The sequence below is a fragment of the Fringilla coelebs genome, assembly GCF_963513975.1.
Source record: "Fringilla coelebs genome assembly, chromosome: 1".
NCBI lineage: Eukaryota > Metazoa > Chordata > Aves > Passeriformes > Fringillidae > Fringilla > Fringilla coelebs.
The window spans coordinates 139,454,198-139,482,079 of NC_140028.1; the positions used below are offsets into that span (position 1 = coordinate 139,454,198).

Here is a 27,882-nt window from a genome sequence, read left to right on the forward strand (position 1 = left end):
CACCAGCAGGATTAAAATGGATTAATTAAGTTTTATGTTATTTTTATCCTTTTTTTTTTTTTCCATGCAACATCAGGCCTATAGTATTGCCCTTGAAAGCCTCTTGCACCTCACTTTTTGAAATACAGATAAAAAGCACCACATAAAAGAAAAAAAAGAAAAGCTATGATGCCTGAGAAAGTCATCCTAAAATAAACAAATGCAAAAATCCCTTCCATAAAGCTTTGACTCAGCTTACAGAACCAGTGAATTTTAGACATGGCTCGATGTTGCAACATTTAGGCAGTTATTTAAACCCTAACAGTGTGTCATTCAAATGGCCTTGAGCAGAAATGTTATGCTGCTTAATAGACAGTGTCATCTCATTCCAGCACTATCACTTTTTGTGTCTGTTCAGCTGCCTGATGCTGTTCAACACTCGCAGGCAGTCAAGTACTTTGTTTACTGGCAGGACAAACACAGTAGAGCAAAAAGTCCAGTGCTGTTGCATTGCTCAAGTACAAAGAAATGACCTTCCCCTGATGGGCCTCAGCAGGAAGGGATGGGCCAGGCACCCACAGGTGCCACTCAGAACCACTTGTGCTCCACGGAATGAGATCTGCCTCCCACCAGGGAGGAGACTGAAGGTATCTGCTACAGGTAACTGGACTCCTGTGTCACAGGCCATTAATAATCTGGGAGGAATTGGAGTTGGTGAGGTTTACAGGACAATTTTCATAATATATGAGGGGGTTTCTGAGGCATTGAGCTCCTCTGAATATCCTCAGAGCTGCCAGATTTCCATCAGCATCCATTACTTCCACTGCAAACTCCATGATCATTTATACTTCCTTAAAGTAACCAACAGTCCCCCATCATATCAGCACTTCATCCCCTATCCTCAACCATCCCATCAGCTTGGTAATGAGAAATGCAAACTACTTATCACCTCATAGCACACACTTCTCCAAGGATGGGCTTTTCCTCTCTTTCTATCCAAACCGGGTCAGAGTTGGCCGCTGTGGCTCAGAGGCTTCTCTGTATGCAAAGCCTTTTGTTGATGTAGGCTGCACAACTCATCTCCCTCAGGTGGAAACACTCTTTTCAACAATGGCCCACGTACAGTTGCACTTTGCACTGCTGTGGTTTGGAACCAAGAGCTCACAGATGGAGAAGACTGAAAAGACGCTGATGAATGTACCTAAGTATTTTCCTACACGTGTATTATCAACCAATTCTGCATTTTTTTGGTGTCATCGGTATTTAATAACACATCTGGATCTGTTTTGAGAGGTTGTCTCAAGAAAGTCCATCATTTTAGACTAACATGTAAAAGTAGTACAACACACTCCTTATAAAGAGGGTTATGGCTCTTTAAAACTGAAATGACTGTGAAGTGCTGAAATGAGTGAGATCATTGCTTTAGCCTTTCCAAGCATTGTGATCTTGAAAGGCTGGAGTACACCATGGAAAAATAAAATTATAAGTCAAATAGACTCTGGGCAATGTTTTTTTAAAGCATTTATCTAAAATAAAACATTTGGTCACCTTTGTATTTAACAACAGAGCAGCTCCTACAAAAGCAACACTAAGCTTCAGAACTAATATTAATACATTAAGCTGAATTAGTCACTTTGAGCTCATTTGCATGATCTGCAGAAGGGGAGTAAACAGAGAGATTACATTTGTTTGAATAAGAGAAAATAGAAAGGTCAATGTTCTGACCCAGAATTTAGGAAATTATTCCATTCCTAAGGTAATCAGTCTGTCATCCAAATAATTCCCTTCTTGTTCATTACAAGAAAGTATAAGAAAAGCCAAGCTGACTGTCTTAAGTTGCTATGGCATTTAGATATACAACAATTTGGCCCATGACCTTCAGTAGTTAAGTTCCCAAGTCTTCAAGAGTGCAAGCCTTTTCTCATACACAGTTTTCCCAAGAATGTTGCTGAAATCTCTCATTTGGAAACCAAACAGTAGCTGATATGTGTAACAGAAGGTATCAACTACACCCAGCCCCAAACTACCCCAAATGGCTAAACTGTTCCTGTGATGAGCTAGCACATTATCTTCCCCACCTCAAACTGAAAGCATCTGCTCATAAAAAGGAGTTTATATTATTTATTCAATTTCAGAGGAAGTCAGATGTTGTCTAATACAAGAAAAGAGAAGCCTATATCCTGATAGTGTTGTTCTCAGTGACTTCATACGCAGACATGGTGGCACTTTGGCTATTCTCCACCTTGGCCTTGTGTGCATGGCACTGCTGAACAACAATAACTCAAACTCACCACCCTCACCTGCTTCAGAGGAGGCTGAGAGATTATGCTATGGTCACCACACAGTTCCACTTTTTTGGGAACACAAACAAATTTTTCACTGTCTTTATAATGGAATTTTCAACAAAATTACAGTTTTTGCCTCATATTTAAAGGATCCTTATTCAGGATATGTAATTGATTAAAAAGCAGCACTAATTCATTCAATTATGTTAATCAAGATAAGCACATGTATTTAAATAATTGTATCACATTACTGGATCAGTTTGAACAGGATTTAAAAGATCAATTAGGACATATATCTCAATACAGAACTGTCTCAGCTAATGTAAGTGTCAGAGAGGAACTATTGTAAAGGAGGCTCATCTCTCTTTTACTGTGAAAAGACATAGTTCTGCCTTTATGAAAATAACTAAACACAGTGATATTGCTTCAGAGAAAATAGCATTTACAAGGTTATATCTTCCATTATTTATTGCTGGTATGTATTTTATTCTGGTTTTCCTTAAAAATTTCAGATCAATAGGTACTGCCTTTGATACTAATCCAAGCACTAACTCCCAGAGTCAAGGGTCTAACCACAGAGCAAATACTGCTGTCTGCACCCATGACAGATGGCTGAAGAAGTTTAGAACTGAAGTAAACATCAATGAACCAAAAAGGGGGATCACAGCAAGGGCAGAAGCGTGGAGGCAGAGCACCCTGCCTCCCTTGTGGTCTGCTCCCAACCCACCCGGGAAGAGCAGGAGTCAGCCAAGCGTCGCAGCTTTGGCAGCCCTGCGCACTCACCCACGGCTGCTCGAAGCTGTAGGTGCGTCTCCTGTCCTCCACGTCCTCGTCCTGCTTGGCCTGCTGGAACTCCTGGCGCAGGCGCTGTATCCGGTCGTGGTTGTTGGGGGTCGATCTGTTGCTAAAAGGGGAAGGATGGAAATGATCAATATACTTGGGAACTGCCACCCTGGGACTGGGACAGGGGCTGCTGCTGCAGGGCAGGACTGCAGACATGAAAATAATTTACAGGCATTAAGTCCAAAGTTCTTTAGCTTTTTTAAAGATTATTAATGCTGTTGGTCTAATAAAGAAATTTCAGATGTTGCAAGCACAAGACAAATAAGAATATTTCTAAAAATTATCATAAGCTGTTGGCACCTTTTCAGTATATGTCACTCCTAGAGAAGGAAGAAGAATAGATATAGTAGCGTCAGACTTAACATAAAGGGAAATTAAAAGTCCTAATGATCTCTGATACTGAATAAACAAGAAAGATACTTTTCCCCGATCAATAAACTGTAGTACTATCCGATCTTTATTCACATCAAATTAATTACAATGTCTGGAGGCTCTACCTATATAAAATTTGGTTATTTTCCCCAATCAATAAGAGCCTGTCATCCCTTAGTTCTGTTTTTAACAAGTCTTTTAAATTGATCAGTCTGAAAGCATTAAAAGGCTTGGGGGCCAGTAAAAAGCCATCCATTTGACAGGGCCATAGGCAGGAATGGATCTGGGTAGCGGATGAGAGCTGGCTTCACTTGGCCCCACAGACACTGGTGGCTGGGGAGGGCTCAGTCCCAGAGGTACTGATACAAACCAGCACACCCAGAGCCTTCAATCCTTCAAAACCATCAGTTTTTCCACAATACCCAGTAATCCACACTCCACGGCGCAGGTGTACACGGAACCATGTGCACAGAATGAAATATGCACAGGAATGGCTTATTTCATGGAGAAGGGAGAAAGTGGGTATTTATTAATCTTGTTGACATTTTTTCCAGCTGTGCAGCTCTCACCTGACCCTACAACCCCCCTCTTTCAAACATGTTAATGTGAGAACCACAGAAAGCCTGACAAACAAATATGCTATATCAAGACTAACCAGAAGCTTTTTAATCTATTCTTGTGGGCTTCTTGTGCCCTGCATTTTGTTGTTTATTTCAAAAGAGCTGATGAGGAATGGACATCTATTACTTTGTTTCAAAGGAGAAATCTGCAGAGAGACAATGGAAAGCAATTCCATAGATTTCCTTTCTTAGGGTACAATAAAACACAGCGAATTTATATCCGGTGTCTTCTTTTGTATGAAAAGAGACAATTCTAGAAGCCCATTTGTGACTGTTTTCCATGTCTTTTGGGACTGGTAGGTGCAGGGGATTGGAGGTTGTAGATGTTTGAGACATTACCTCCTACTCTTTTCAGTGCCAATAAATAGAGTTTATCAGTGCTTGGTTGGCCAGACAGAAAAATTTGTATGGTTCTGGAAAAGGCTAATTTTTGAAGTGGTTTGGGTTGATTTATTTTCAAAATTTATTTAAAGCCAAAGGCAAAGAAAAGGAAGGAATTTAGAGAAGTTTTTTTTTTTCCCCGTGCTTTTTTAAAACCCAAATGGGGGCTTTAGGAAATGCTTTATTTGTAGGGTAAGTCAAGTTCTATGTGCAAATTACCATTTTGAAAAGTACAATTAAAAGAAAGCTTAATTTAGAACAGGTGGAATGAAACACTGGTATTTTCAAGATTTCCACTTCATTGTAGGTGTGTTGCTAATTTTATTTCCTTAATTCAACTTCATTTTGTGAAACAGCTTATCTCCATTTACAGTTTTATTTTATGTAAATTTATTCCTTATTGTCAAATTCTGCCCAGCTTTACTATACAACCACTTGTTTTTTTCCCATGCATTGCTATACACTTCACATTTTAAAGGGATTCATCACAATCCAATATAAGACAAGACACTTTTGAATGGTCTGTTGATTTTTAAAACTGTTATTGTTAATCCAACAAACAAGTAGTCCACTGCTTTCTACATAGACAGGTGTTTCCTACATGATAAATTGCACTTAAAAAAGCAAAAATATAGTAAATATTGAAATTTCAGGCATAAGAATATGTGTGAAAGAGAAAAGTCATTGAATTTCTGTGCAAAAATTACTGGAAAAATGCCATCCATAGACACCTTGTAGTACTCAAGATGGTGGGTAAACAATCAGGGTTCTGTAATCAAAGTTGTTTCAGATTTTAGGGATCACAGTGCAGAAGTGACACTGATGCAGTTTATCCAATGACAAACAGAAGGTGAACTCCAAAGTACTGCACTAAACTTTGTGCACTCTACAGGGTACACTGCACCAGCCCCAAAATGGGATACTGGAAGGGTTATTGCAGACCTGAGGGCTTCTGCACATTGTGTGATAGTTATTCATTAAAACAATTACTTTATCAGAGGAATAGCAAGAAAATAAATGCATAGTGCCCATGCCATGAAGCTAAAATGTGTCTTTTCCCAAACAGCAAATGCATGAACTTGACATCCTGCAGACACTGCAGAGAGGAGTTACAAAGGACAAGGAAGATCCTGGGATTTATGATCAACTTGTCTCCAGACCTAAGGACTTATTTTAATGCCAAAAAAGCCTTACAAAAAATGAAAAGAAAAAAGAAGTCATGCTGATTTAAGAAAAGTTATTCAAACTTATTAAAGGTTTGATAATGGCAGAGAAGATAAATCTTTTAACAATATTTCTATTTTATCTGAAAAGCAAGGGACATGACTCAGATTAAGAAAACTGCAAAAGAAGTGAATTATAAAAAGAACTATTTCACAGAAGAAAAAAGAGCAAAATTAAGAAAAGGCATTTCTGTATCTCCTCAAATTTCTTCGAGCTCAAAAAGTCTCTAAGAAGCAGAAAGTGAGATCAAGTCAGTGGGCTAATAATAATAAAATTAAACATTTTTTATTTAGAAGAGGAAAAGGCAGACAGCTAAGGAAGCACTAAGATACATTTCTTAAAAGATTATTTGAGGCCTTAGAATATTCGCCTCCTTTGGTTTCCATTTTCAATTCAACCTTGTTCTGATCCTCTAGGTTAAATTACAGCTGCCTTAATCTTCTCACCACTGAGGGCTTGCACAACTCTGTCCTGGGCTGCCATGCTGTCACCTCTTTTTTTCCATGCCTTTCTTCATCCAGTTACTCTTATCATCAGTGCTTTTTTTGCTGGTTTTTATGTCTCCCACTGCGCTCCCTCTGCACTCAAGGAACACTTGGTACACCCACTTGGTATCTCATTCAACTCCCAATTAGTACTTCTAGAAGGAGGAAAATGCAAAAATCATAATCATTAGGGAAAACTGACACCAATAAAATTTTGGAGTCAACAGTGCAAACCTAACTTTATTCCTTTTCAGATCCCAAGATGTTCTGCTTTATCTAAAAATCTTTATGTAAGTCACATCATTATCCCTTGGGGCAGAGCAAACAAATTATATCCCATGTGAAGTGTCCTTAGCTGGTCTAAAGCAAAATAAATTTTGACTTCTTGGATGAATTGACCCAAGAAAGATAGGCTCATATCAGCAGACTACTAGGATGCAGGCTGCAGGTGTTCTTGCTGCTTAAATTCCCAATGTGGGTGTATGGGGAAAGTCCTCAAAAGTTCAATAAATGTGCCATGTTTTGTTGGAGTCCTTCATTCAAATGCACTGAAAATCTGAAGGCAGATCCACCTCAAAGAATTCAGAACCACTAGCAGGAAGGAAGGAGTTTACCTTGAAATACATCCAAAGTTTACTGAAGATTTAACCTATGCTAGCTTTAAAATTTTAGCAAAACTGATTTACAAGTCTCTACAGTAACCACAGCTTGCCCAGCCAGCCTTCCCTTATGCCTACTTAATAGGCATAATAGGCAAATTCACAGGATGGCTGTGAATTTACTGAAGACAATTAGCACCTCCTATCATCAGATACCAGTGATGTTCTTCTATCAAAGTGCTCTCAATGTTAAATGTTCTTAAAATAAATAAAATTCAAGGAAAGGCTTTTAGGGCCAAAGTTTACTCGGGTTGCAAAGCATCTGTGCTTTCTTGTATCACAGCTCTACTTGGCACCCCATTGCCTTCCATCTGCAGATGGCACATTTCACAATCAGTTGTTTTTTGAGTGCTGCTTCATAACACACCACCAGCAGCACAGACTAAAAATGCAATGGTAAGCAAGACTCAGATAGGCCAGGGCTGTCATATATTTCCAGGAACAAGCAGTTGCAGCAATGGCCATCAGGGTCTCAGATCATTAAGCAATGTCTCAGTGTGATGTCATGCACTGATGTGCAGAGCTGTATCCCTTTCAAAACAGTCAGATTTTCAATGTGATAAAGTAGATACAAACATGCCGCTGAACAGGGACGACTGAAGCTTTGGGAAAAAATTTATTGGCCTGAAAAAGCATGGAAAAAGGTCTTAACAACACCACCAGGCAGTTGCAACTTAACTACAATAACCAAAAGGTTAGTAAACAAACAGTGTTCTTCACACCTTGAAATCTTCTATCCCACAGCTGAGCCGCCGGGGCCTCGCCGCCCTGACCGGCTGCTTAGATCTCTGGATAGCAGTAATAAAACACAGATGGGTTCTTATTTGCTTCAAGCTGGCAAATAACTACCACCCATTTGTATGATATAAATTCCTTTTCATTTGAACAGATTACCTGTGTCATATTAAAAATTAAGGTCTGAATTTGTATCTGCCTCTGTTTACACACAGAGGAGGAGCAGGAAACAAATTTATTTCCATCACACTGAGGATTGACAATGTGGCCACACCGTGGTTGGTGGCACACATCCTCACCAAAGTACAGGACTAACTGAATGCCTACAAAAATTGGCCCCTTTCTTCATCACTTGAGCAGGATGAAACAGCCCAACAGAAAGTAGAGCGGTGATAATCTAATATAAAAACTTCTGCTACATTTACTGGAACTCGAGCACCTTCTTGCCACAGTGCTTAACCCCAAGCAGATGGATTTGTCTGTTTCAGATGGCCCTTGAGGGTGAATAAGCAGAAACTGTCAGGTTATTTCAAAAAGTCATGGACATAAAATGAAATGAAAGTGTGCCCTTTACCAGCCTTGAAGTTCCCAGCACGTCCCAATGCACAGCCTGCTGGTTTGCTCACTTTAAGCGGATTTGTTAATCACCAGTGACACAGATGACTGTGCCCACAGAGCGCAGGGCGATGAGGGCCAAGCAGCAGCACAGTTTGTACTCCCTCCTTCCTGCCACAGCTTGCCAGAGCAGGTTGGTCTTTTCCTGTTTTGTTCTGTGGTTTATTTTTTGACATCTAAATGCCACTCCTCAGGCTTAAGTTAGTGTAACTGATTTGACTGGTCCTCTCCTTCCATTGTGCCCTACATATGGTCCTTTTCTGAGACATCAGATTTTTCATGAACACATGGATATTAACACATACAGACATGGTACACAAACAGGAGCAACCATGGACAGTGCCATATAAGAGAGCTGTTACATGATTACAGAATTCCTACAGTCATCTGATTAAAAAAATTAGCTGGGCAAGAGATCAGATTTGTTAGACTACAAATATACTGTGGTTGTAACCTGGAAAGAGGCATAAAAAGCCCTATTCCACACTAATTTTGTTTTTCTTAACTGTCAAAGAATTTATTGGGAATAAGGCATAAAAAGGTAGAGAAGAGGTGTTAAAAACAAAAAAATGTATGAATTACAAAACTGCAAATAAAAATAGTTTCTCTGCACAAGCTTCATTAAGTTTTATCAGCTAGTATCTTGGGTTTTTACACTCAAACCACAGGTCATAAATTCACAGTAAATCCCCCATATGTTCACCAAACACCTGAATTAAATTTCTCTTCTAGTTGTAAGAAACGAAATGTGCAGCTCAAATTAATTATGCATGCAAAGTTAGTTTCTAACAAGGGCAGCTTCTTGCATGCTGAAGGGTATACATTCTACCAGACATTTTCCCCCCAGATCTCTTTAAATTTTGGCTTATTTCTACTGTTCACCCTGTTATAAAACTCATCCTCTTTTGCCATTTCGTATTTACTAAATGAACACTGAGCATTATATATCCTTTAAAGTCAGGAGGTTTTAAAGGCAGCTAAATTCAGGGATTGGCTTAATGTGACAGGAAAGATATAGCATGTTACCTTTACACATACCTACACACTTCAGCATAGTAATTCCATCAAAACAGGATTTAAACTTTAGGATTTATGTCAATATGTATGCATGTGGAATCAGCTCATTTGGAATTTTAGTGTCATTCCAGTTTACCTTCGCAGTGGTAAAAACTGCAATACCATGAAGTACATAAGTCTCCAAATGCACTCACTTTCTTCTTTAGTGAAGAAAATTAATTTCCAAATTTTGACATTGTGTTTAGATGAGCATTTTACATAATTTCAACAGACAAAGTAATTAAAAATTAAAAATATACACCTGACTTCTTCACATTAAAAAGGTAACCTCAAATGCTCGAAATTCAGCACTTGCTTCTGATATGATGGCCATAAACAGTGTGGAGAGGTGGGGCTGATGGGGAGGTCACTTCACCACAACAGTCTCTTCAAACTTTCCAGACTAGATTTCACTTTGAGTCCCTCTGTGGCCCTTCTGTAGCAGGGCCATCATTTTACAGCCAGTGAAATACGAAGAATGCACCCAAGACCCTTTTTATTGCCACCATCACTCTTCCTTATTAGCCTGTCAGAGCCTGCACACCGGAGACTGAAATCCAGTCTTACTTTTCAGTGGAATTCTTCTACTAAAAGGAAAAGCAGAGATTTTAGGAGCTTGCTATAAACATCTGAAAACAGACACTCAGCTACTGGGTTATCACACAGTCTAAGCCTTACTTTAGAGCTGTTAGATTTTGCAGATATAAGCCAAGCCAATTTTCAGCCACACACAACTTGTTACAGCTGTTCTCATAGGGTATTGCACTTTCCCAGTTAGGAAAAAAAAGCAAAAAGGAAAAGAAAAAAGAGAATACCACAAAACCTAAAAGAAAATACAAGACATCTCATTGTGAATTTCTTATGAGAATGTTAAATAAATAGCAGAAATACACAGGGAAAGATTTAATAAATCATGAAAAAAAGAAAGCTAAAAAAATACTAGCAATCAAGCAAGGGACAAATTTGCCATTTTGATTCCAAATGAAATACAAAATTACTTCAAAGTCAGGTGGTGAGAAATGGGCTCTGACCTAAGAATCTTCTTGTCCTAATTGCAACAGACAGTGATGGCTCCAGTGCTGTTGGGTCTGATGAACACCCACAATTAGACATCACAGGCTATCCTGTGCCAATGTGAGAGTTGCCTGGCACAGCAACACAAAGACATTTAACAAAGCCCACAGAGAAGAAATCCCCTCCTGGACCCAGCTGGCCATTCCTGTGCCAGCAGAAGGGATCATCCAGAAGATCCCTAGCAGGCTTCAGGCCATGTCAACCTTGTTTCCATTTAGGCTAATCCAGCTGCTTTGCTAGAAGCTGTTTAGGGAGAGCTCCTTCTGATCTCTCAGGATGAGACACGGGGGCAGAAGCCTTCAGCAGAGGGGCAGCAGAAGCAGCTGGGGAGCACTCACTTCTTAAACACAACAGGATTTGCAAAAAGGAACATCTGTCCGTGGCCAGCAGCACCTGTGAGGTGTGAATGTTGTGATGTAGGGAGAGCCCAGCCCCTCCAGCACATCTCACCCCTGCTCGGTGCTGACACTGGGCTCTGTGCTCTAAAATCTGCTTCAGAGCCCAGCTCTAGCCAACAGTGCTGGGTCTAGCAACATTGAAAAATAGAAAAAAAAATTCCTGATTGCACCATTTGAAGGACAAACCAAGAGTGACATTCAAATTATTCAACATATTCAAAAGTTCCAAATTTGAAAACAGATTTGGAAAAAAAAAGTTTATTTAAACAATGCATCATTAAAAATATAGTGTAAATGGAGAAATTTAGCTCTGTTTCAGTGCACAACCTCACTTTAGAAGTATTTAGATCTTGCTTAATGCATTGACATAAATTATACTGGAAGTCCAAAAAATATTTTATGCTGTTTATTTCTCTTTAATTAGAGAAAACACTTTTTAAATAGGTACCAGGGTGTTGCAACTAACAAAATAGAATAGAGTGTTTTTGACTCTTGTGAACACTTGCCCTTAATAAAAATAACATCTTGTTTTAAAGTATTCATTAAACTACAATGTATTAAGCAATACATTGCTAGACAAACACTGACCTATGGACTAAGACACCTCTTTAAAATGTCTGAACATTAAAAAAGATAATACATTACACCAAGTTCACATGTCTTCCCCTGTCCTTACCATCCTCTAACATAATTATACTATAATTATGTTATGTACTTTGACAGAGGTGCTATTGCCTTATAAATCTTCAAATAATATTTTGATTGATTTTACATTATGTCTTACTTTAACTATAGGCTAATTTCAAACTGCAGAATGAGAAATTTTCCATTAAAAATGAACAAACAAAAATGACTTGGCCTAAAGATACCAAATTAAGGTGAAAGTTGAGGAGACTTCCTTTGATAAGAGTAGATTGGAAACTCTATATAAAACACAAACAATTGTAGGATCATTGTTTTATTTTTCAAACTAGATAAGTTGCAATCTGTAAATTAAACTTTAAATCAGAAGTTACTGTTAATCATTTCATCATTCAGTGCCTGTGCACACAATATGAATCAACCAAGAAAAAAAAATCAAAGCTAAGATTGATTACTTGAATTGATGCCTAAATTCACCCGACTGTTGCCTTCTTATGAAGTTTATCACTAAGATTTACACTGATTAGCATAAAAAGTAATTAAGATTTTAAATTAAATATGGAGAGTAGAAACAAATCTCAGTATTATACCTTGCAAAACAAATGATTTCTCGATAAATCTTTTCAGCATTGTGCTTTAAAAATGAAGATTTTAGTAAATAGATGTTTTAATCATGGTTTATCACCACACTGTCTTGATTGACTTTAAAACTATAAATTGCTGCGAAATTACAGTTGTATTAAAAAAATAATTCCAGATAAGGACAGAAAAAACCAGCAATTACCTTTTATTTAGAAATTCAGTTGGTTATTTAGTGAGTTAGGTTGAACTCAACTTTTAGTACTTGAGATATTTGCAAGTTATTTCACTTATTTTTCCTCTTGGAAATACTAAATATGCCTTTTCCTCAGGAATTCTTTTTCAGATGTATTGTGCAGGACACCCAGTAATTGCAGAGGGTCTTGCTATGCTTTGAAACACTGGATTAGAAATCCTGAATTCTACTATTTCCTGCCATTGGGCTGTTTAGTCTGAACCCAAGTGCAGATTTCAGAAACCCTAAAGCATGTATCTCTCATAGTGCAGACAGAATACAACATTTACCTGTGACTTCAATATTTTGCCAAGACAATTAGCCTGATAAAGGTTATGGCAAAGCTAATTTATTTACCAGGAGAAGGTAAGATGCAATTTTTTGCAACCAACTGTAATCACCTAAAAGGCAAGAATGTAGTTCAAACTACTCACCTGGACCCTTCCTACGGGAAATACAGAGAAATGAGTTATTCCAGAGGGCAATCACAGTACTTGACTTTGGATGCAATAATTACTCTCAAGAGCTCATTACTTTTTTCACTGACAAAGAAGAGTAGAGGGACAAGCTCAGGATAGTTTTAGACAATTATATTAGGGCAGATGAATCCACTCTAGATGGCTAAATTGTGCTCAAGGTAGGTGGAAAATGAATCATCCTAAGAAATCTGGTACTAGGAATGCCTGGTGGGAGGTGATGGTCAACTGGCATAGCAATGTAACACTTTAATCTTTTGGCAGAAAAACTATTAGAACAAAATGAAGTTGCTCAGCCTCTCTGTGTTTGAATTCACATAACCATATATGGCCAAAAGCCTTTTTTAAAGCCCTGTAGAAAGTTCATACAATGAACAGATCTCATTTACTTAAGCATAATTTTAAGGGTTCTTTACAGAGTACATTATGCTACCATTTGTAATTCTCTTTTATGAAAAAAAAAAGCCTTAAATTTCTTAGTTTCTGAAGCGTATAGAAGTGTATAGGCATGTCTGAGATAAACCAAGGACTGCAACACAACAGTTTTTGTGGTCAAGGTCTCATCAGGATGACTAATTTGTATCTCAACTTTTACATTACTTCAGTAAATGCTATGCAAATGTTATAAGATTTCCATGGGTAACATAATTGCCACATGCTTTTTAGTAAACAGGAAGAAATGATACATATATAGTAAGTAATTCTACTTAGCACGTCAAATTTATTTTGCACGATATTGGCAGTACATTACAAAGTTACAATAGTATTATTTCTCGTTGTTATTCTTGTAGTCTTAGGTTGATAACGTTTCATTTTGACACCATAATGGTGTCTCTGGGGATTTGGATGACAATGTGTTTTGACATCCTGTTAAAAATATATCCAAACTGATATCACTTTATTTTGTCATCATTACCTAGCTGGATTTCTAAGATTCTGCTTTTTTCCTGACATCTTTAATCAGAAAGATTTCGGTCCAAGTGGCAAGTGCCAAAAACAAAGTTTTGCAGCTATCAAACATGACCGTGTAGCACATACTACTGCTCAAACTCGCACAGGCCAGATACCCCAAAATGTAACAGCCTAGTCACACAGTACAGGGCCTCAGATCATAAAACATGAAAATGCCTTTTCTTCTACAGCATGATTAGAAATATAATAAATTGTACTGTAATTCTATTTCAGACACTGGAGGCAGGAGGCCCAGCAGCACAAACGCTGCTGTAAAGCAGAACCTTCTGCTGCACTCGCTTCATGGGTCCCTGCATAGGAACCAGAAATATTTCCTGAACGCTATTAAAGAAGTGAGAGCTCTAATTCGTGAGCTTTGCTATGGAAATGGAAATTGCTACATATGTGATTCTAACTAAAGAACAGCAAAGGCAGTTCCTGCACAGAGCTCTAAAATGCATCTCTGGGCTTGAGCTTTAGCTAGTGCAAACCTGTCTAGACCCACTGAATCCAACAGATCTTTCAGAATTTATGGACATGTGAAGATCTGATCACGGTTTTGGGGGAAAAAGTAGGGAATAATTTTCAGCTCTAGGCTTCTTGTTACCAGTATGAAATTCAGGGATTAATTATGAAACAATTTGCTATAGAAATTATCTGATAAGCTATCCCTGGCTGCCAGAAAGATGCACATCATACCAATTGGAACATGTCCACTTACAGCTATATCACTCGGTTTCTTCTTTTCGTTGTTTATTATTTCTTCATTCTTTCTCTACAATGAATTATGGAGCAACTCCAGGGAAATCAACACATTACATGTACTGAGAAGTATATTTATTCAGCACAGCAGCTCAAGTTCTACTTACTAAAATGATTGCTGATAAAATCTCGAATTTTAAGCATTAATGCATAAGATTTTACTGCCATTCAAATCTGATCAAAGAGATTAAAGAACTTTTACTTTTCCCTGCACTCTCCTAAACCATAATACTTAACAGAAATTGCTTGTATTATCTTATTTCAGAGAGCAGGCTAGAACTGAGACAATCCCTTGATCCCAGTTCATGAATAAAGCATTTAATGGACTGCACTTGTCAAAGGACACACTAAGCATTTGATCTATACAGTAAACAAATATCTATGAAAAGCTACCCCCCAAAACAAAAACAAAACAAAACAAAACAAAAGTTGCCATTGCAACTCATTATTTAAGATATTTTCCTTCCTTCCTCTCATATTTCAGGATTAAGACTCTGAAGGCATTGACGGGATGGCACACTTGCAGTGAGATAAAAACAGAGTTTTTCAAACAGTTGTTGGCAACAATTGATATTCCATGGAAATAGCTAATCAGGCCACCTATAGTTCCTATACAACCACTCTCCAATAGAAGGAATTCATTGTTACAACACCAGAAAAAGTATAATTAAAGAAGTGACAGAAGGCTAAGCTGTACTCTGACATTCCAACACTCTCCACATCTTTTTTAGAGTTTCCTTTGGGTATTTCCAGCAAAGGAGAACTTCCACCAGCAGAAGAAAATTAGACTACAGAACTGTGAGCCTACATAACTATGAACTCAACTGACCTGAAGAATTTGACACATACCTACAAAATGCTCTTTCATGCTCTCAGAAGACAAGATAACATATTATAAGCAAGTAACTGTAGCTATTACCATAAGCAAGACTGCACAGCCAGTTCCATTTAATGCAAGTTAAAGACTTGTTACTACTGGCTTTGACCGTTCTTCCCTAGGCAAAATCCTAGTAGGCTGAAATGTCTGAGAGGTATATATACAAGACTATGTCCATTTTAATAAATACATTTACTTTTAAAAGGTATTAAAACTATTTTTTCTACCACATTTTTTCTACCTCAGTTTCAAAACTCAGTGCAGCTTCTTCAATTATCTTAAAAAATAAGAATTGCAATTAATTTTTAAAAAATCTTTTTCAATACAATGAGGCTTATTAATGCAATGAGCTGTTAAATGGCAGGCTAATGAAACATCAGCACAAAAATGCACTGGTATTTAAGATTAATCTTGGAAATAAGCTCATAATGTAGTAGTGACTTTGTAATTCAAGGGTTATATTGTAACAGGTCATAGTATTTCTTTTTCACAGGTGTGACTGCCATGATCCTGTAAAGAGAGAAGCAGTACCAGACCTTGTACATAATTTGTGTAAGCTCCAACCTTCTTTACAAATTACTTCTCCCATAAAAATGGTAAGAGAAACTCTAAAAGTATCTATTGGAATTTCCAAAAAGAATTAATGCAAGACATAGCTTCCAGAGAGCAGTTTATGTTGCTATGCTGCTAGCTCATATTAAATTCAGTTCCCACGAATTTTCCTATTTGAGCTACACAGTAATTTGCTTTCCAGGGAAACCAAAACCAGGAATTAGAGTCTATGCAAGGAAAGAATGATAAATATCCTTAGTAAGCAGCACCCACAAAGATCTGATTTTGCTGCACTTTTGCTATTTACTTTTTATTATTTTTGCCCGATTTCTTCATCATTAAGCATTACTCAAATAGCAGGACCCCCATCTGCAGCAGACACTGCACAGACTACCTACAACCAGACCTTAGCCAAAGATTTCACAGTTGAAGAACAGATTTGCCCTTGCACAATGGAGGCACACACACATTTGTGAAATGTTCCTTTTCCCCAGAACAAATGCATGCAGTGTGGGCTCAGCTCAGTGACTGACTGACTGCAAAAGGAGCCAAGCTATACAGGACTACCCTGGAGACACCTAACACCAGATGAATTAGATATTAGAGCAGGCTGCTGAAGTCAGAGTATCTGAATGAGAATTTGGTAATGAGACTTGAAGAAATTCTGTGGGATTTAGGTGCCATCCAAACTAATGGAGAGGGTCACGTCAAAGTTGCTCACTAGGTCAGGAGCTGACTAGCACACAAGATGGTGATGGCATCTACCCTGACTATGAAAAGAGCTGGCAGAAAAAACTGTGAGTGAGCTAACTACAAACTCATTTTTCCTCTGTTGAAGTTGTACAGATACTTTTTATAATCCATCATGATTGATAAAAAGGAGAATCCTTCCTGAGGCAGTTCCACCCCTCCCTGTCTTCACAGTAGGCAATACTTACTTCAGTGGTGAGGCAACACTTACACCCCTACTCACAAGGGAAGGGAGGTCAAGGAAGTCACAGCACCTGGGGAATTGACTCCATTTGCATAATTTTCAATGCTGCTCTGATTAAGAGACAATGTAGAAGTATAAGCAACTCCTAGAAACCGTTCTGGGTATTTTTAAAATCAAATTATACTTCCCTTTGTTGTGTACAGCTAAATGCTTCTTTTCCAGCTGTAAAAGCTGGTACTGAGAGAATAATACAACTCTTTAGCTCATGGTACTTAAAACAAACCAAATGGCATGTCATATTGTAGCTATGGCTCTATTACTAGTGACCAATTCCTGTTGCACTTTTCCAGTTACATCACTCCTAGTAAATTACTTGCACTTGATATAGACCAGGCATAAAATGAGCAGAAAACAAAACTTTGGCCGTTTTAATTTAAATTCTCATAATGGCAGGTCAAATTTATGTGAACTCCTTGGTGAATTGGTTCCTTTATTAGTACCCAGTTTAATTCAAATCAGAGTCTTCTACAGAAGATTAATTAAATATTAATCAAAAGTCCAGGGCAGTCTAAGCTTCTGTTCCATTAACCTAAATGTGACTCGACACAGAACCACAATGCCTTTTTTTCCCCCTGCTCTATTTTAAAGAAGGCTTTTAGTTTTTTTTCCTGTTATGGTGCAACTCCTTGTAAATGCAGATGTGCTATTTGCAATGTATGTTTAAAGGTTGTGATTCTTTTTCCTTTTGCAATTAAAGCTGCTCTTAATCACAATTATGCTTTCAAGAAACAATTAACAGAAGTCAAAACTTTTTTCCATCAATATGCTTAAGAGATGTACAGTGTATACCCTCTATTACCACTGGTGTCACTGAACTAATTATGTGAGGTTAAGGTTCACTTTCTTGGGTGTAAATTTTGGGCTGAGTTGACACTAAAAAGAAACATCAATTTATTAGGAGATAAAACTTGTTCCACAGTAATGGAACAGCTGTGTATATAAATTTATTGCAGCTTAATGTTCTCACACATAAAGCAATTAGAGCTTTCTGACAGACAGACTTGCTAAGTATAGTGTGGAGCATATAGTAATATGCAGTTACAGGCACAACATACTTAAGAGTGATCATATATATTCTGTAGAGTAATACCAATTTCTCAAGCCTTCAAACCCTAGATGTGTCCTTAATTAACATAAACTTATGCTTATAACCATGAGAAATTTTCCTTTTCTGAGGAGGAACCTTTTCATGCCGTGTCATTTTACTCATAGACACCTCTTCTGCTTAATTTGGCTTCTCCTTCTGCAGGAATAGATACAGCCTAGGCCTGGTTCCTTTAGGTGGGATTAATTGTTTCGAGGCAATAATGCTGTCATGAGATTGCTTAAAAAAAGATCCAAAAGTAAAGCCATATACATGGTGTTTGGGATAAGTACTTTTATTTCTGGAACCATGAAGTATGAACTCATGGAACAAGCTGTGCTCATCTAGTATCATTTCCCCTCATCATCTGCTCCCAGCTAGCTGTAGTTGCCTTCAAATAGATTCCAGGATATTTTTCCTCCCTATCTTTTCTATAGGACAATTATATTTAACTTCAGCTAAGGATTGTGGTTTTAAGAATATTGATCAGCAAGACTAGCAATGGAAACTGAGCGCTATGGAGCAGTTGCGTTCCCAACTAATGGTATTTGATACATTTTTGTAGCATATTGGAAGCTTGAGAAATATTAGATCTTGGACAAGGATACATGGGTAATTGAGATTATAATCTTCCAGCTGATGGACTAAGTGGTTAGACTAAATGGAGTTTTTCAAAAGACAGTCCTGAAAAAAAAATCAGAATTTCACTATGTGTAGAAGTAGAGACACGTTGGTTTCTACAGGATCAAATAAGGTGACAGGGAGATTATTACTATAAAATAATCACATGATTTTTTAGGCTAAGATTCTCAAAACTGCCTAAGACAATAGCAGTGTGTTTCACTCTTTGAACTGATGTTGAAGGTCTGCTCTCTGAGCAGAATGTTCCTGTCCCAACCTTTGAGTCACAAAGCACTCATGAAATTACATTATCCAAATCAAAGAGCTGAATGAAAAATCATGTTATTTCTTTTTTCTTTTCTATTCTTTTCTTTAAATGGGCTTGCTTTCAGGAAGATCAGTGCCCTGATCCCTCTGTGAGCTCTACCACAGTCAGGGACACATGACGTGGGGCAGAGGAAAAGGCAGGAGTATGGCTTTTTCAATGGAAATTTGTCCCTAGGGCATCCTGCACTCACTCTGTAGCAACACAAGGCGTATTTAGATCCTCAGACAGCCTTAAGGAAACCCAGGTAAGGTAGAAGAGGAACCTAAGAAAGTACCCCTGCAATGAGAGTCTGGAAATCCATTTGGCACATGAGGAAGACAAATCAGTGGTGAGATGCTCAGAGTCCTTCTCAGATTGAAACATTAAGAGCTAAAGCAAAAATTTATGAACAAAGAAGACAGGCAGGCATGTACTTGGTACCCATTTGATAGCTCAAAGGGATGTGGTTATCCTCTGCCAAAACAGCAGCATGAAACCCCCTCTAAAAAGAGGGAAACTGCACAACAATACAGGTGACAACTTGAGCTTTGATGGTGCTGCTATCATTAGGCCATCAGAAATTTGTAAGTGGTGCCAAGACACCCAGCATTTTCATTTCACTGTCTTTTCTGCTTTTGTCTTTGAGATATGACATGGGTCAGTGAATCTGAGCACAGTGCATAAGCCAGGAATTCTTAACTCTCACCACTTTGGGAAAGCTAATCTTAACCTGTCTCTGCTGAAGGTGCAGGAAACACTATCTGAAAAATTCAACAATATTTAACTTCCGTGGAGAACTGATCTAAAGACTGTTGATACTGGAATAATCCTAAAGATAAAAAATGTCAACAACCTAACAAACTGTTCTCCATTTTGGTATTTTTGCAGCATACTAATTGAAGGTAGCTGGCAAGTAAAAAAATGTTATTTTTAGTATTGTTGTTACAAACAAAATATGAGCTACTATTGAAATATAAATCCCTTATAGAAAGACTCTTCCCAGTAATTAAACATTTCTGCAGTTCCAGACTATTTTGTTCAGGGAATAATTTATTCTTAACAAACTTTAAAAGAACATCCTATCTCCTATTTCTTTCATGATACACTTAAAAACCTAAATTATGGAGCAGTGGTGGGGTTTTTTGCCGTTTCTGTTTTTTTGAAAAACCATCCACCTATCCACCACACTAAATAGATTCCTTTCCACTGTGCTGACAGCTGTTTCCCAGGTAACCAACCTAGCTAGAAGTTGACTTCAAGCAGTGCAGGGGAACCAGTACTCACATCCCTTCATTTACATGTTTCGAGGAGCCCTTTTTAACAGCTGCACTGTCCCCAGTGCCCCCAGCAGTCAACAGGAGCTGGGAGTATCCAGGAAGTAATTGAATAAAGCTCATCAGCAGTCAAAAAATACCAGCTAAGGGCAATTTTATATACAGAACAGTAAATGCCATTGGCAGTTGGAAATTAAAACTATCCTCAGTGGTAAACCAGCAGGATTAGACTTCACACGAGCTGTCACTTTTCACGGGTTCTGCCTGATTCTTGCCTTCCCCATAAGGGAACCGGGGGAAAAGCGGCAGGCGTTCTGCTGCCTCCTTCTATAATCAGGAGTCATTGTCCCCCCAACTTCTGGAAGCAACTGTTTAATACACCTCATTTCAGAAATCAGATTTCATCTGCGGTCAGCCAGCATTCTTCTGGATTTCATGGTGATTGAAGCGCGTGCAATTCCAGTAATTTTTTGTCCAACTGTACTTTGCTGCTGTGTATTAATTGAAAACTGAATTACTCTGCAAAGCACTGGTTACATTTGAAAGTATCTGTTACACTTCTCTGCTGTCCTGGTTCAGGTACTTACTTTTTAGATCCATAGCATCCAGTGTAGAGAGCTGACAGAAAAGGTTATACATTGAACAATTGAACAGTGCACTAAAGGAGCAGGATTTACCCTATAAGCATACAGTTTTTGTTTTTTTTTTTTTTCCCTAAGATAATGAAAAAGCTGTATCTTTGGGAAATTCAGTGCCAGATGTAGGTGGGTAGTATTGCTGATCAGTCAGTTCCTAATAATGCTTGTTAAGGAAACCCTACTGAGCTTAGGTAGGTTTATTTTTATGAAGAGAGGAATACACTTCTTTCAGTTCCCCCAGCCCCCAGAGACTGCCCTTTTATTATGCTGGATTACAGATCCTACAAATGGCATGATCTCAACAATTATGTAGGAAATGCACAGTGCCATACATGAATGAGCATATGCACACCTGGCCTGTCACATGAAGACAGCTGAAAGTCTTGAACAATTATTGTGCTCTGTTCTAAAATAAAATCAGGCTTTGGTGTGTGGAACACAAAGTTATTTGCTCACATTGTGCTCAACTGTTCAGATGTTCAGTCATCCAAGAATTTCCTATTCACAATTTCATTTCAAACACTGCTTTTTTTCCTAATATTAACACAATGGTCCCTTACAGTTAGCTGCAATTTTATTTTCTTGTTCTCCTAGTAGTTTGGATTTGACTGCTGTCCAAATAGACCTGCTTTGAAAATTGACATTGTCTTCTCCCTTTAATATTCCATGAAAGACAGACCACTTTGCACAGTAAAACAAATGTCATCACAACTATTCTAGTTTCATCTAGAAAGACTCAATGGTGCCTCTTATCTAAATAAGCATATCTAACAAATAATCTGCCACACTCAAATTCCTGCTTTGCCACAAGCTCTGAGGTCAGACCTCCTCAGCCTGGGTCCCAGAAGCAGACAGTGATGAATGCATCCAGCCTGCTTTGTGGTTTCTTAGTGCCTGTGGTGGAAGACACACCAGGACACCCAGAATCTGGCCCTTTTCCCTGGGGAACACAGTGAGGCTCTGTCAGACAGCCACTGCCACCCTGCAGCAGTACAAATAGGAGCAGCAAGTGGAAGAGAGTCAGAGAAAGTCTTTCTTCTTTATGTCCTCACATGGGCATGGAAGAGGGCAGAATACTGTGTATTTCAGTATTGTCCCACAGTTTCTTCATCCAACATCTATAAAAGTTGGTTTTAACAATTTCAGGGAACTTCTTTCACATAATCTAATCAAGTTTCATAAAATGACATTGTGTTAACAACAGATCATATTGGGGGCTATACATACCATTTTCCAAAAGACACTGCTTTTAATGTATTTCCTGCCTCAGAAATATGCACTGGAGATTACTGATTTCTAAGACCAGTTAAGAATTGGAATTTCTATGAAGTACAAAATTCAGACTCCGGTGAAAAGTCAAATACTAAATTCTTCCATGAAAGAAACAGCTTTGGAAAAAGCTAGGATGCAGAAATGGTGGAAAACATGCTAAAATCATCCACCAAAATGAAATACTTCATTACTCTTTAAATCACAACATTCTTTTTAATTCACCTGAACTGTACATGTTCCATTTGGGATCACTTCCAGAAACTCCTGTGCTCCCAAATTGCTACAGGCTCTCATAGATTGCAATTGAAGCAGTTTATCCAGTTATTCTCTAATACTGTATTTTTCAGCAAAATTAGGTATGTCATGATGTACACCACAAAAATTCAAGAAGAAGTAAGAATATACTGCCTTATGAGAGATAACATTCAGTAAGAAGTTGCTACAGAAGACCATATCCATGATACATGGTACAGGAAACAAGTTGTTAAACACATTAAAATATTTTATAACAGATTTAATTTCCTGATCTGTAATTATAATATGTTACAATTACACCTTCATAATGAAATATTTCTAATACAGAAAAAATAAAATCTATATTTTAGGAGGTTCCAAGTGTTTACTAAACTTTGCTCATCAACAGATTTTATTCTAAAATAGTTGAGTTTTAAATTAAAGAAAAAAAAGTGAGAAATTAAAACAAATAATTTATTTCTTATTTGTACAACTCTGTGGAAATCATATAAAAATCCACTGGAAAAGCATCCACTTTCAGTACCACTCGTGAAAAAACCCCAATCCTCTTCAGAAGTAATAGGCAATTTATGCTTTCTGAAATTAGCTACAACAGCATAATTGCTGGCTGAGGCATACAGCATTTTATAGGCTGAGTTTTTCCTCAGAAGGAGATCCTGAGGCTGGTTATAAAGGTGCCATCTTCCCTAATCACTTCTGGTGCTCAAAGCAATTACTTTTCAATGGAAAAGCAAGTAAGAGAACAATAGTGTACAAGAACAGAGTTCAGTGGTTTGTAAACCTTGACACCTCATATCATTCATTTATTGACCGAATTGATAAAAGAAGTGTGTTATGATTAAAGGACTACAACCCTCATCTCAGATGGCACATGGAGCACCACGAAGCTGGTGGCCGGTAAGAGGAATTTAGAAAAGAAGCTCATTTAAGATCTGATCCCTTCACAAGGACCTGTCCCTCCTCTGTTCGAACAACGGGGGAGTTTTGTACAAGTACAACGCATGTAAGGGAGATGAGAAACAAGAAAGAAACACTTCACCTCCTGCTTCATTCTACACTAGCAAGCAAAGGTTGTCTGAGATGGAGGGGGAATGAGGCAAAGATGATTAGGAGTATTCATGGGAAGTCTGGGGCAGGCAGGTGCTGCTGCAACCATGGCATTTAAAGTCAGGAAAAGAAGTTGCTGAGTAAAAACATATGGCAGTAGACCAAATTTGCTGAATAGAATGTATATTTTTCCCCTACCTACTCTGTCCCAAAGACTTTGGTTTTATTTGTCAGAGATTTTAAACAATAATAGGCCACTGCAGGAAGCAAATGTTAATGGCCATAGTGTGAAAGAGCTGTTTCTGAGTAAAGGGAAAGGATTTCTAGAGGTTTTAGGCTATTACTGCAGGTCAGTACACACATCTGCTCTTCAAGAGTTTAGCTCCATGGTTTTTCCTTTCAGGGCATCCAACCACCTGCCTTCTGCAGGAAGAAAGTCAACAGAACTGGGTTGTGAGGATGCTGGGGAAGGGGAAAAGAGAGGAGAGCACAGCAGTGAAAACCGGCTGAGTACTCCTTATTCCTGTTTTGTCTGGCACAAAAGCAAGAAAGAAGACATTATCCAAGACACCTCTGCCTCTCAGCTCTTATTTTCTTCTGCAGATCACCTATTACAGAAATGAAGTGAAAAAGATTGTGGAGAACTCATGTGGGAGAAACCAATTTTTTGAGAAGCAAATTTAAAATAGAGGAGACTTTAGGGAACTTCAGGGAGGGAAGAAAGGGAACAAACATATGTTTATGGAGATACCAGGAGATTTAAAGGTTGATGAAGTACTTATGCATAAATCTGAAGGGGAGATAGAGAATAGCATAATAAAATGTGACAATATTACTGGAGAAGGCACTGGGAAAATATGGAAAAAAGAACAGGGTTTAGGGATTCTATAAAGAAGCTATAAATAATAATGTGAGAATCATCTCACTTAAATCTCAGACAGCTAAAGATAAATTTCTGAGTGAAAGCTTGTCAGTTTTTACTCTAGGGAGAAAAATCAGTACACAGAGACTATGATGGGTGCAAAATTTACCTTAGATACCTAAGGATTCCGGAGGACATGACCCTTAGAGAGGTTTCTTTCTACTTGATATAAGAGGACTTTGGTAGAAGCCAAACTTCATAAAAGATTCACAAGTCTATGAAAATGAGACGAAGAAGGTGAAGACAAATGTTTTAACTGAGTGAGAACCAGACTAAGGTAAGTGAAGGCAGAAGTAGAGATGAGACAAACCACTGGACAAATCACACAAGATGCAGAGATGGAAAGTTTATGGAGGAAAGAAACACTTGAGGAGAAGAGATCTAAATAGAAAGTTGGTTTCATTCAATTTTTGAATGTGCAGTGAAATAAAGAAAGTTTGACCTCCAAGATCATAGCCTTTATACTTGGAAATACAGTGTTCCTTTGGTTTCAGTCTGAAAACAGTATGTGCATAAAAGCAAGTCTTCCTTTTCAGAAGATGAACATCTAACAGAATAGGACTGGAAGCTCAGGAAAATCCACCAACCCCTGCACCCTAAGCCTCAGGCTTAGCAAGACTGTACTCCAGAAAAATCCTCCTTTTCCACCTCCTAGCCAGGAACGGTGTAAAGCTACAAAATGCTCAGAAAAAAATTAAAACTCTCTACACAAAATACGGTGAAAGTATATGAAACACATTGTGCCACAGACAGAGACTACAAGCATCACCAAGATAGGCTACATAAAATGTCTGCGTGGGTTCTTTGAGAGCTACACTTCACATTGCAATGAAAACAAACCTTTCCCCTTCACACAGAGGCCTCCAACAAGAAGACATTAGGAAAATGTGTCTTGACTTCAAAAGGGGTGTCCAGGCCATCCTTGAGTTTTAGTGGGAAGTACCCGAGCAGTGTTTGTCAGTGCAACCAGGAGCATCAGCATTTCCCAAGATCTGATTAACCTCTGAAACTTCAGACAAAAGCCCTGTCCCCAAAACACCTGCCTTGAAAAGTCAAAGTAATTCTGGCCTTTTCAGGTGACTAATGGATGACACGAAGCATGGGATTAATTAAATACACCATAAATTCAGAACAACAGATACAAACAACAAACTGTGATCTTGTCTGCTTTCAACTTCCTCTTGGCAATGCCAACAAATCAAATACCCAAAGGTTAATATCACACACTTTATTTTCAAGACAACAGCATGGAAAATGGGCAGTCACAGGAAAAGTAAACTAGATATGATTAAAGAAATGTTACGACCTTTGTGAGACTTTGAGGACTGCTGGGCAGCCTGCGAGTTAATGTGACAGATGAGAGAGATTGGTGTTTGTTTACAGCATGTCCAAATGCAATAAAAGAATCTACAGAGGAAGAAAGTAACAAAGAACAATTCTCCCCAGCTGAGTGCCCCTTCCCCGACTCTGCTTCCCTGTTTTCAAGAGAGAGAGAACGCAATGCATCCATGCTCTGAGCCCCTGAGTCATGTATTTATAATTTATTAAGAGGTCAAAAATGGCATTTGCTGGGTCTCAGTGTTCAAAACTCCTCGAATTGCTCTAAGAACCAAGACTCTGTTTAAATTCAATAACTAGAGCTTATTGAACACATCCATTATGACAGGAAGTTCACCTGCAGCAAAACTACAAATTCCCACCCAGTCTGTGCTGTGTGTTGTTCAAGACACAGGATAAGATTCTCCACAAGGAGCTTCAGCATTAGGTATTTTAGGTCAGTCATATCAGGAGACATGAGCTCAGAGAATGCACTTAAATGCTCTTTGATCCAGTTTTCTCTTTTTCTCTCTTTCCTTTTATCCATGTAAAGTATTCTAAACAGGCTTTGCCAAAATATGAAGTGCTTTGCATATCTTTTGTGTTTGACTGGTCGTCTTAGATTAAAATAAAAGCTTAATGAAAGTCGACAAAGAACAGCCTGTAACATTTTAAAAGATATGTTCAAACATTAAGTGATTCATCCTCACTGGCTCATTAAGAAGAGGAAATTGCGGCAGAATTCAGTGTTAAAACCACTCAAAGAGTAGATGACAGATCCAGGATCAGTTCTTATAAATCACTGTCTCTCACCCTCACTCTCAGTCCCAGCCCTGCAATAAACCTCTGTGGGAAAGTTTCCTGGGCCGGCTCGGAGCCATCACGTACTCAGAATAGGCTGTCACAAGTTGAGAAATGTGCTCATCCTTTCTTCTTAGCATTTCACCAAAGTCTCAGCCCTTTCAAACACCAGGCTTATGATTTCAATAATCCACCACGGTAAAAGTCACATGTGGAATTAGATATATTGCTAGCTATTGAAGTATTTTCTATTGCCTATTAGTGCACTGTGGAGCACATCAATACAGAGCCCAGATATTACAGCAAGGGACACCCTGGAAATGCCTAAGCAGACTGATCAATTTAATCTCTGTTGCAATACAATGCATTAGTGGGATGGATAAATTTTTTTTTCTTTTTCTTGGCACAGCTTAGGGAGCTCAGAATTAGGACAAATATTCTCTTTCCTCCTCAACAAATGCTTAACAAATGACAAAAGTGACAGCTTTGAAAGATTGATTTTTTAAAAATGAGGTTCGGTATGGTAGCTTATGAAAGCACTTCAATTTAGAATGATTATTAATCAACCATCCGTTCAGATAATTTTCTAATTTAGGGAAAAAAATCTATATTCTGTCTCTAACATCCCCATCAGGTACTAAAGTATGAATGTCTGCACTTATTAACAAATACAAATAAGAGAGCATTATCTGATGCAGAGAGACAGAGTTAATGCTGAGATGTAATACTTCTACCTGACAGAAGATGTTCTGAATTTTAGTACAGAAGAGTCATAATCTGAACTTTAAATATTTTATTATATTGCAGTCATAAATACCAGACATGTATGAAATGGCAAACCTATTCTGACAAACTGGAAAATAACTGCATGCTCTGGATGCTCTCTCTGGTTAATTCTACATAGAACAGAGACTTAATTTCCTATTAAAAAAACATGAGATAATAAAATAGCAAGTGCAACTAAGGACAAAAAGATAAGAGTACAATACAAACAGCAGAACCGGAAAATAAAGTTTTAAACCTGAAGAATTAAAAGATATTTTGACTGACACATTTATAAGCCTGCCCTTACACTGATTTATTGTTGTGTGGTCTATCTACTTTGTTTGCCCAGCATGAATACTGTGAAAATTGGAAATATAATGTGAATATTTATCACCACAACATTATTCTGAAACAACCCAAAGCACTCAAGTAGTATGCAAATACCATAAATTAGTTTTCTAAACAAAGTGAATTTAAAACTCAATCCAGAGGAGTTATGTGGCTAAATCGGATGAGGACAGAAAAGTATCTACAAAGTAGGTCCTCGGTTTCCTGGCCAACTTTTCCAACTGACTGACTGCCAAGGCAAAGAGGAATGCTACCCTTACTGCAGCCATGCTTAACAGAATAAAACCTGACTTAAAAACAATAGTTGCATTTCTGGGGGATTGTTCTCCCTTGAATTGCATAAGAAGTTTCAGAAGGAAAACCAAAATAAATGTAAGACTCCAACAAAATATTCTTGGAGACAGACACTTTTAACTTGGAGGCTACATTATTTTTAG

General features: G+C 38.1%; 1 protein-coding gene across 10 annotated transcripts in view; it reads right to left on the minus strand.

Moving 5' to 3' along the window:
* PARD3 (par-3 family cell polarity regulator) overlaps positions 1-27,882 on the minus strand; it is a 443,962-nt gene that overhangs the window by 11,800 nt on the left and 404,280 nt on the right. For all 10 annotated transcript variants that reach the window (XM_084221270.1, XM_084221269.1, XM_084221268.1 and 7 more), the window contains one exon: positions 3,048-3,168. In XM_084221270.1, coding sequence (XP_084077396.1) covers positions 3,048-3,168 — 121 coding nt within the window. The remainder of the gene's footprint in view (positions 1-3,047; positions 3,169-27,882) is intronic.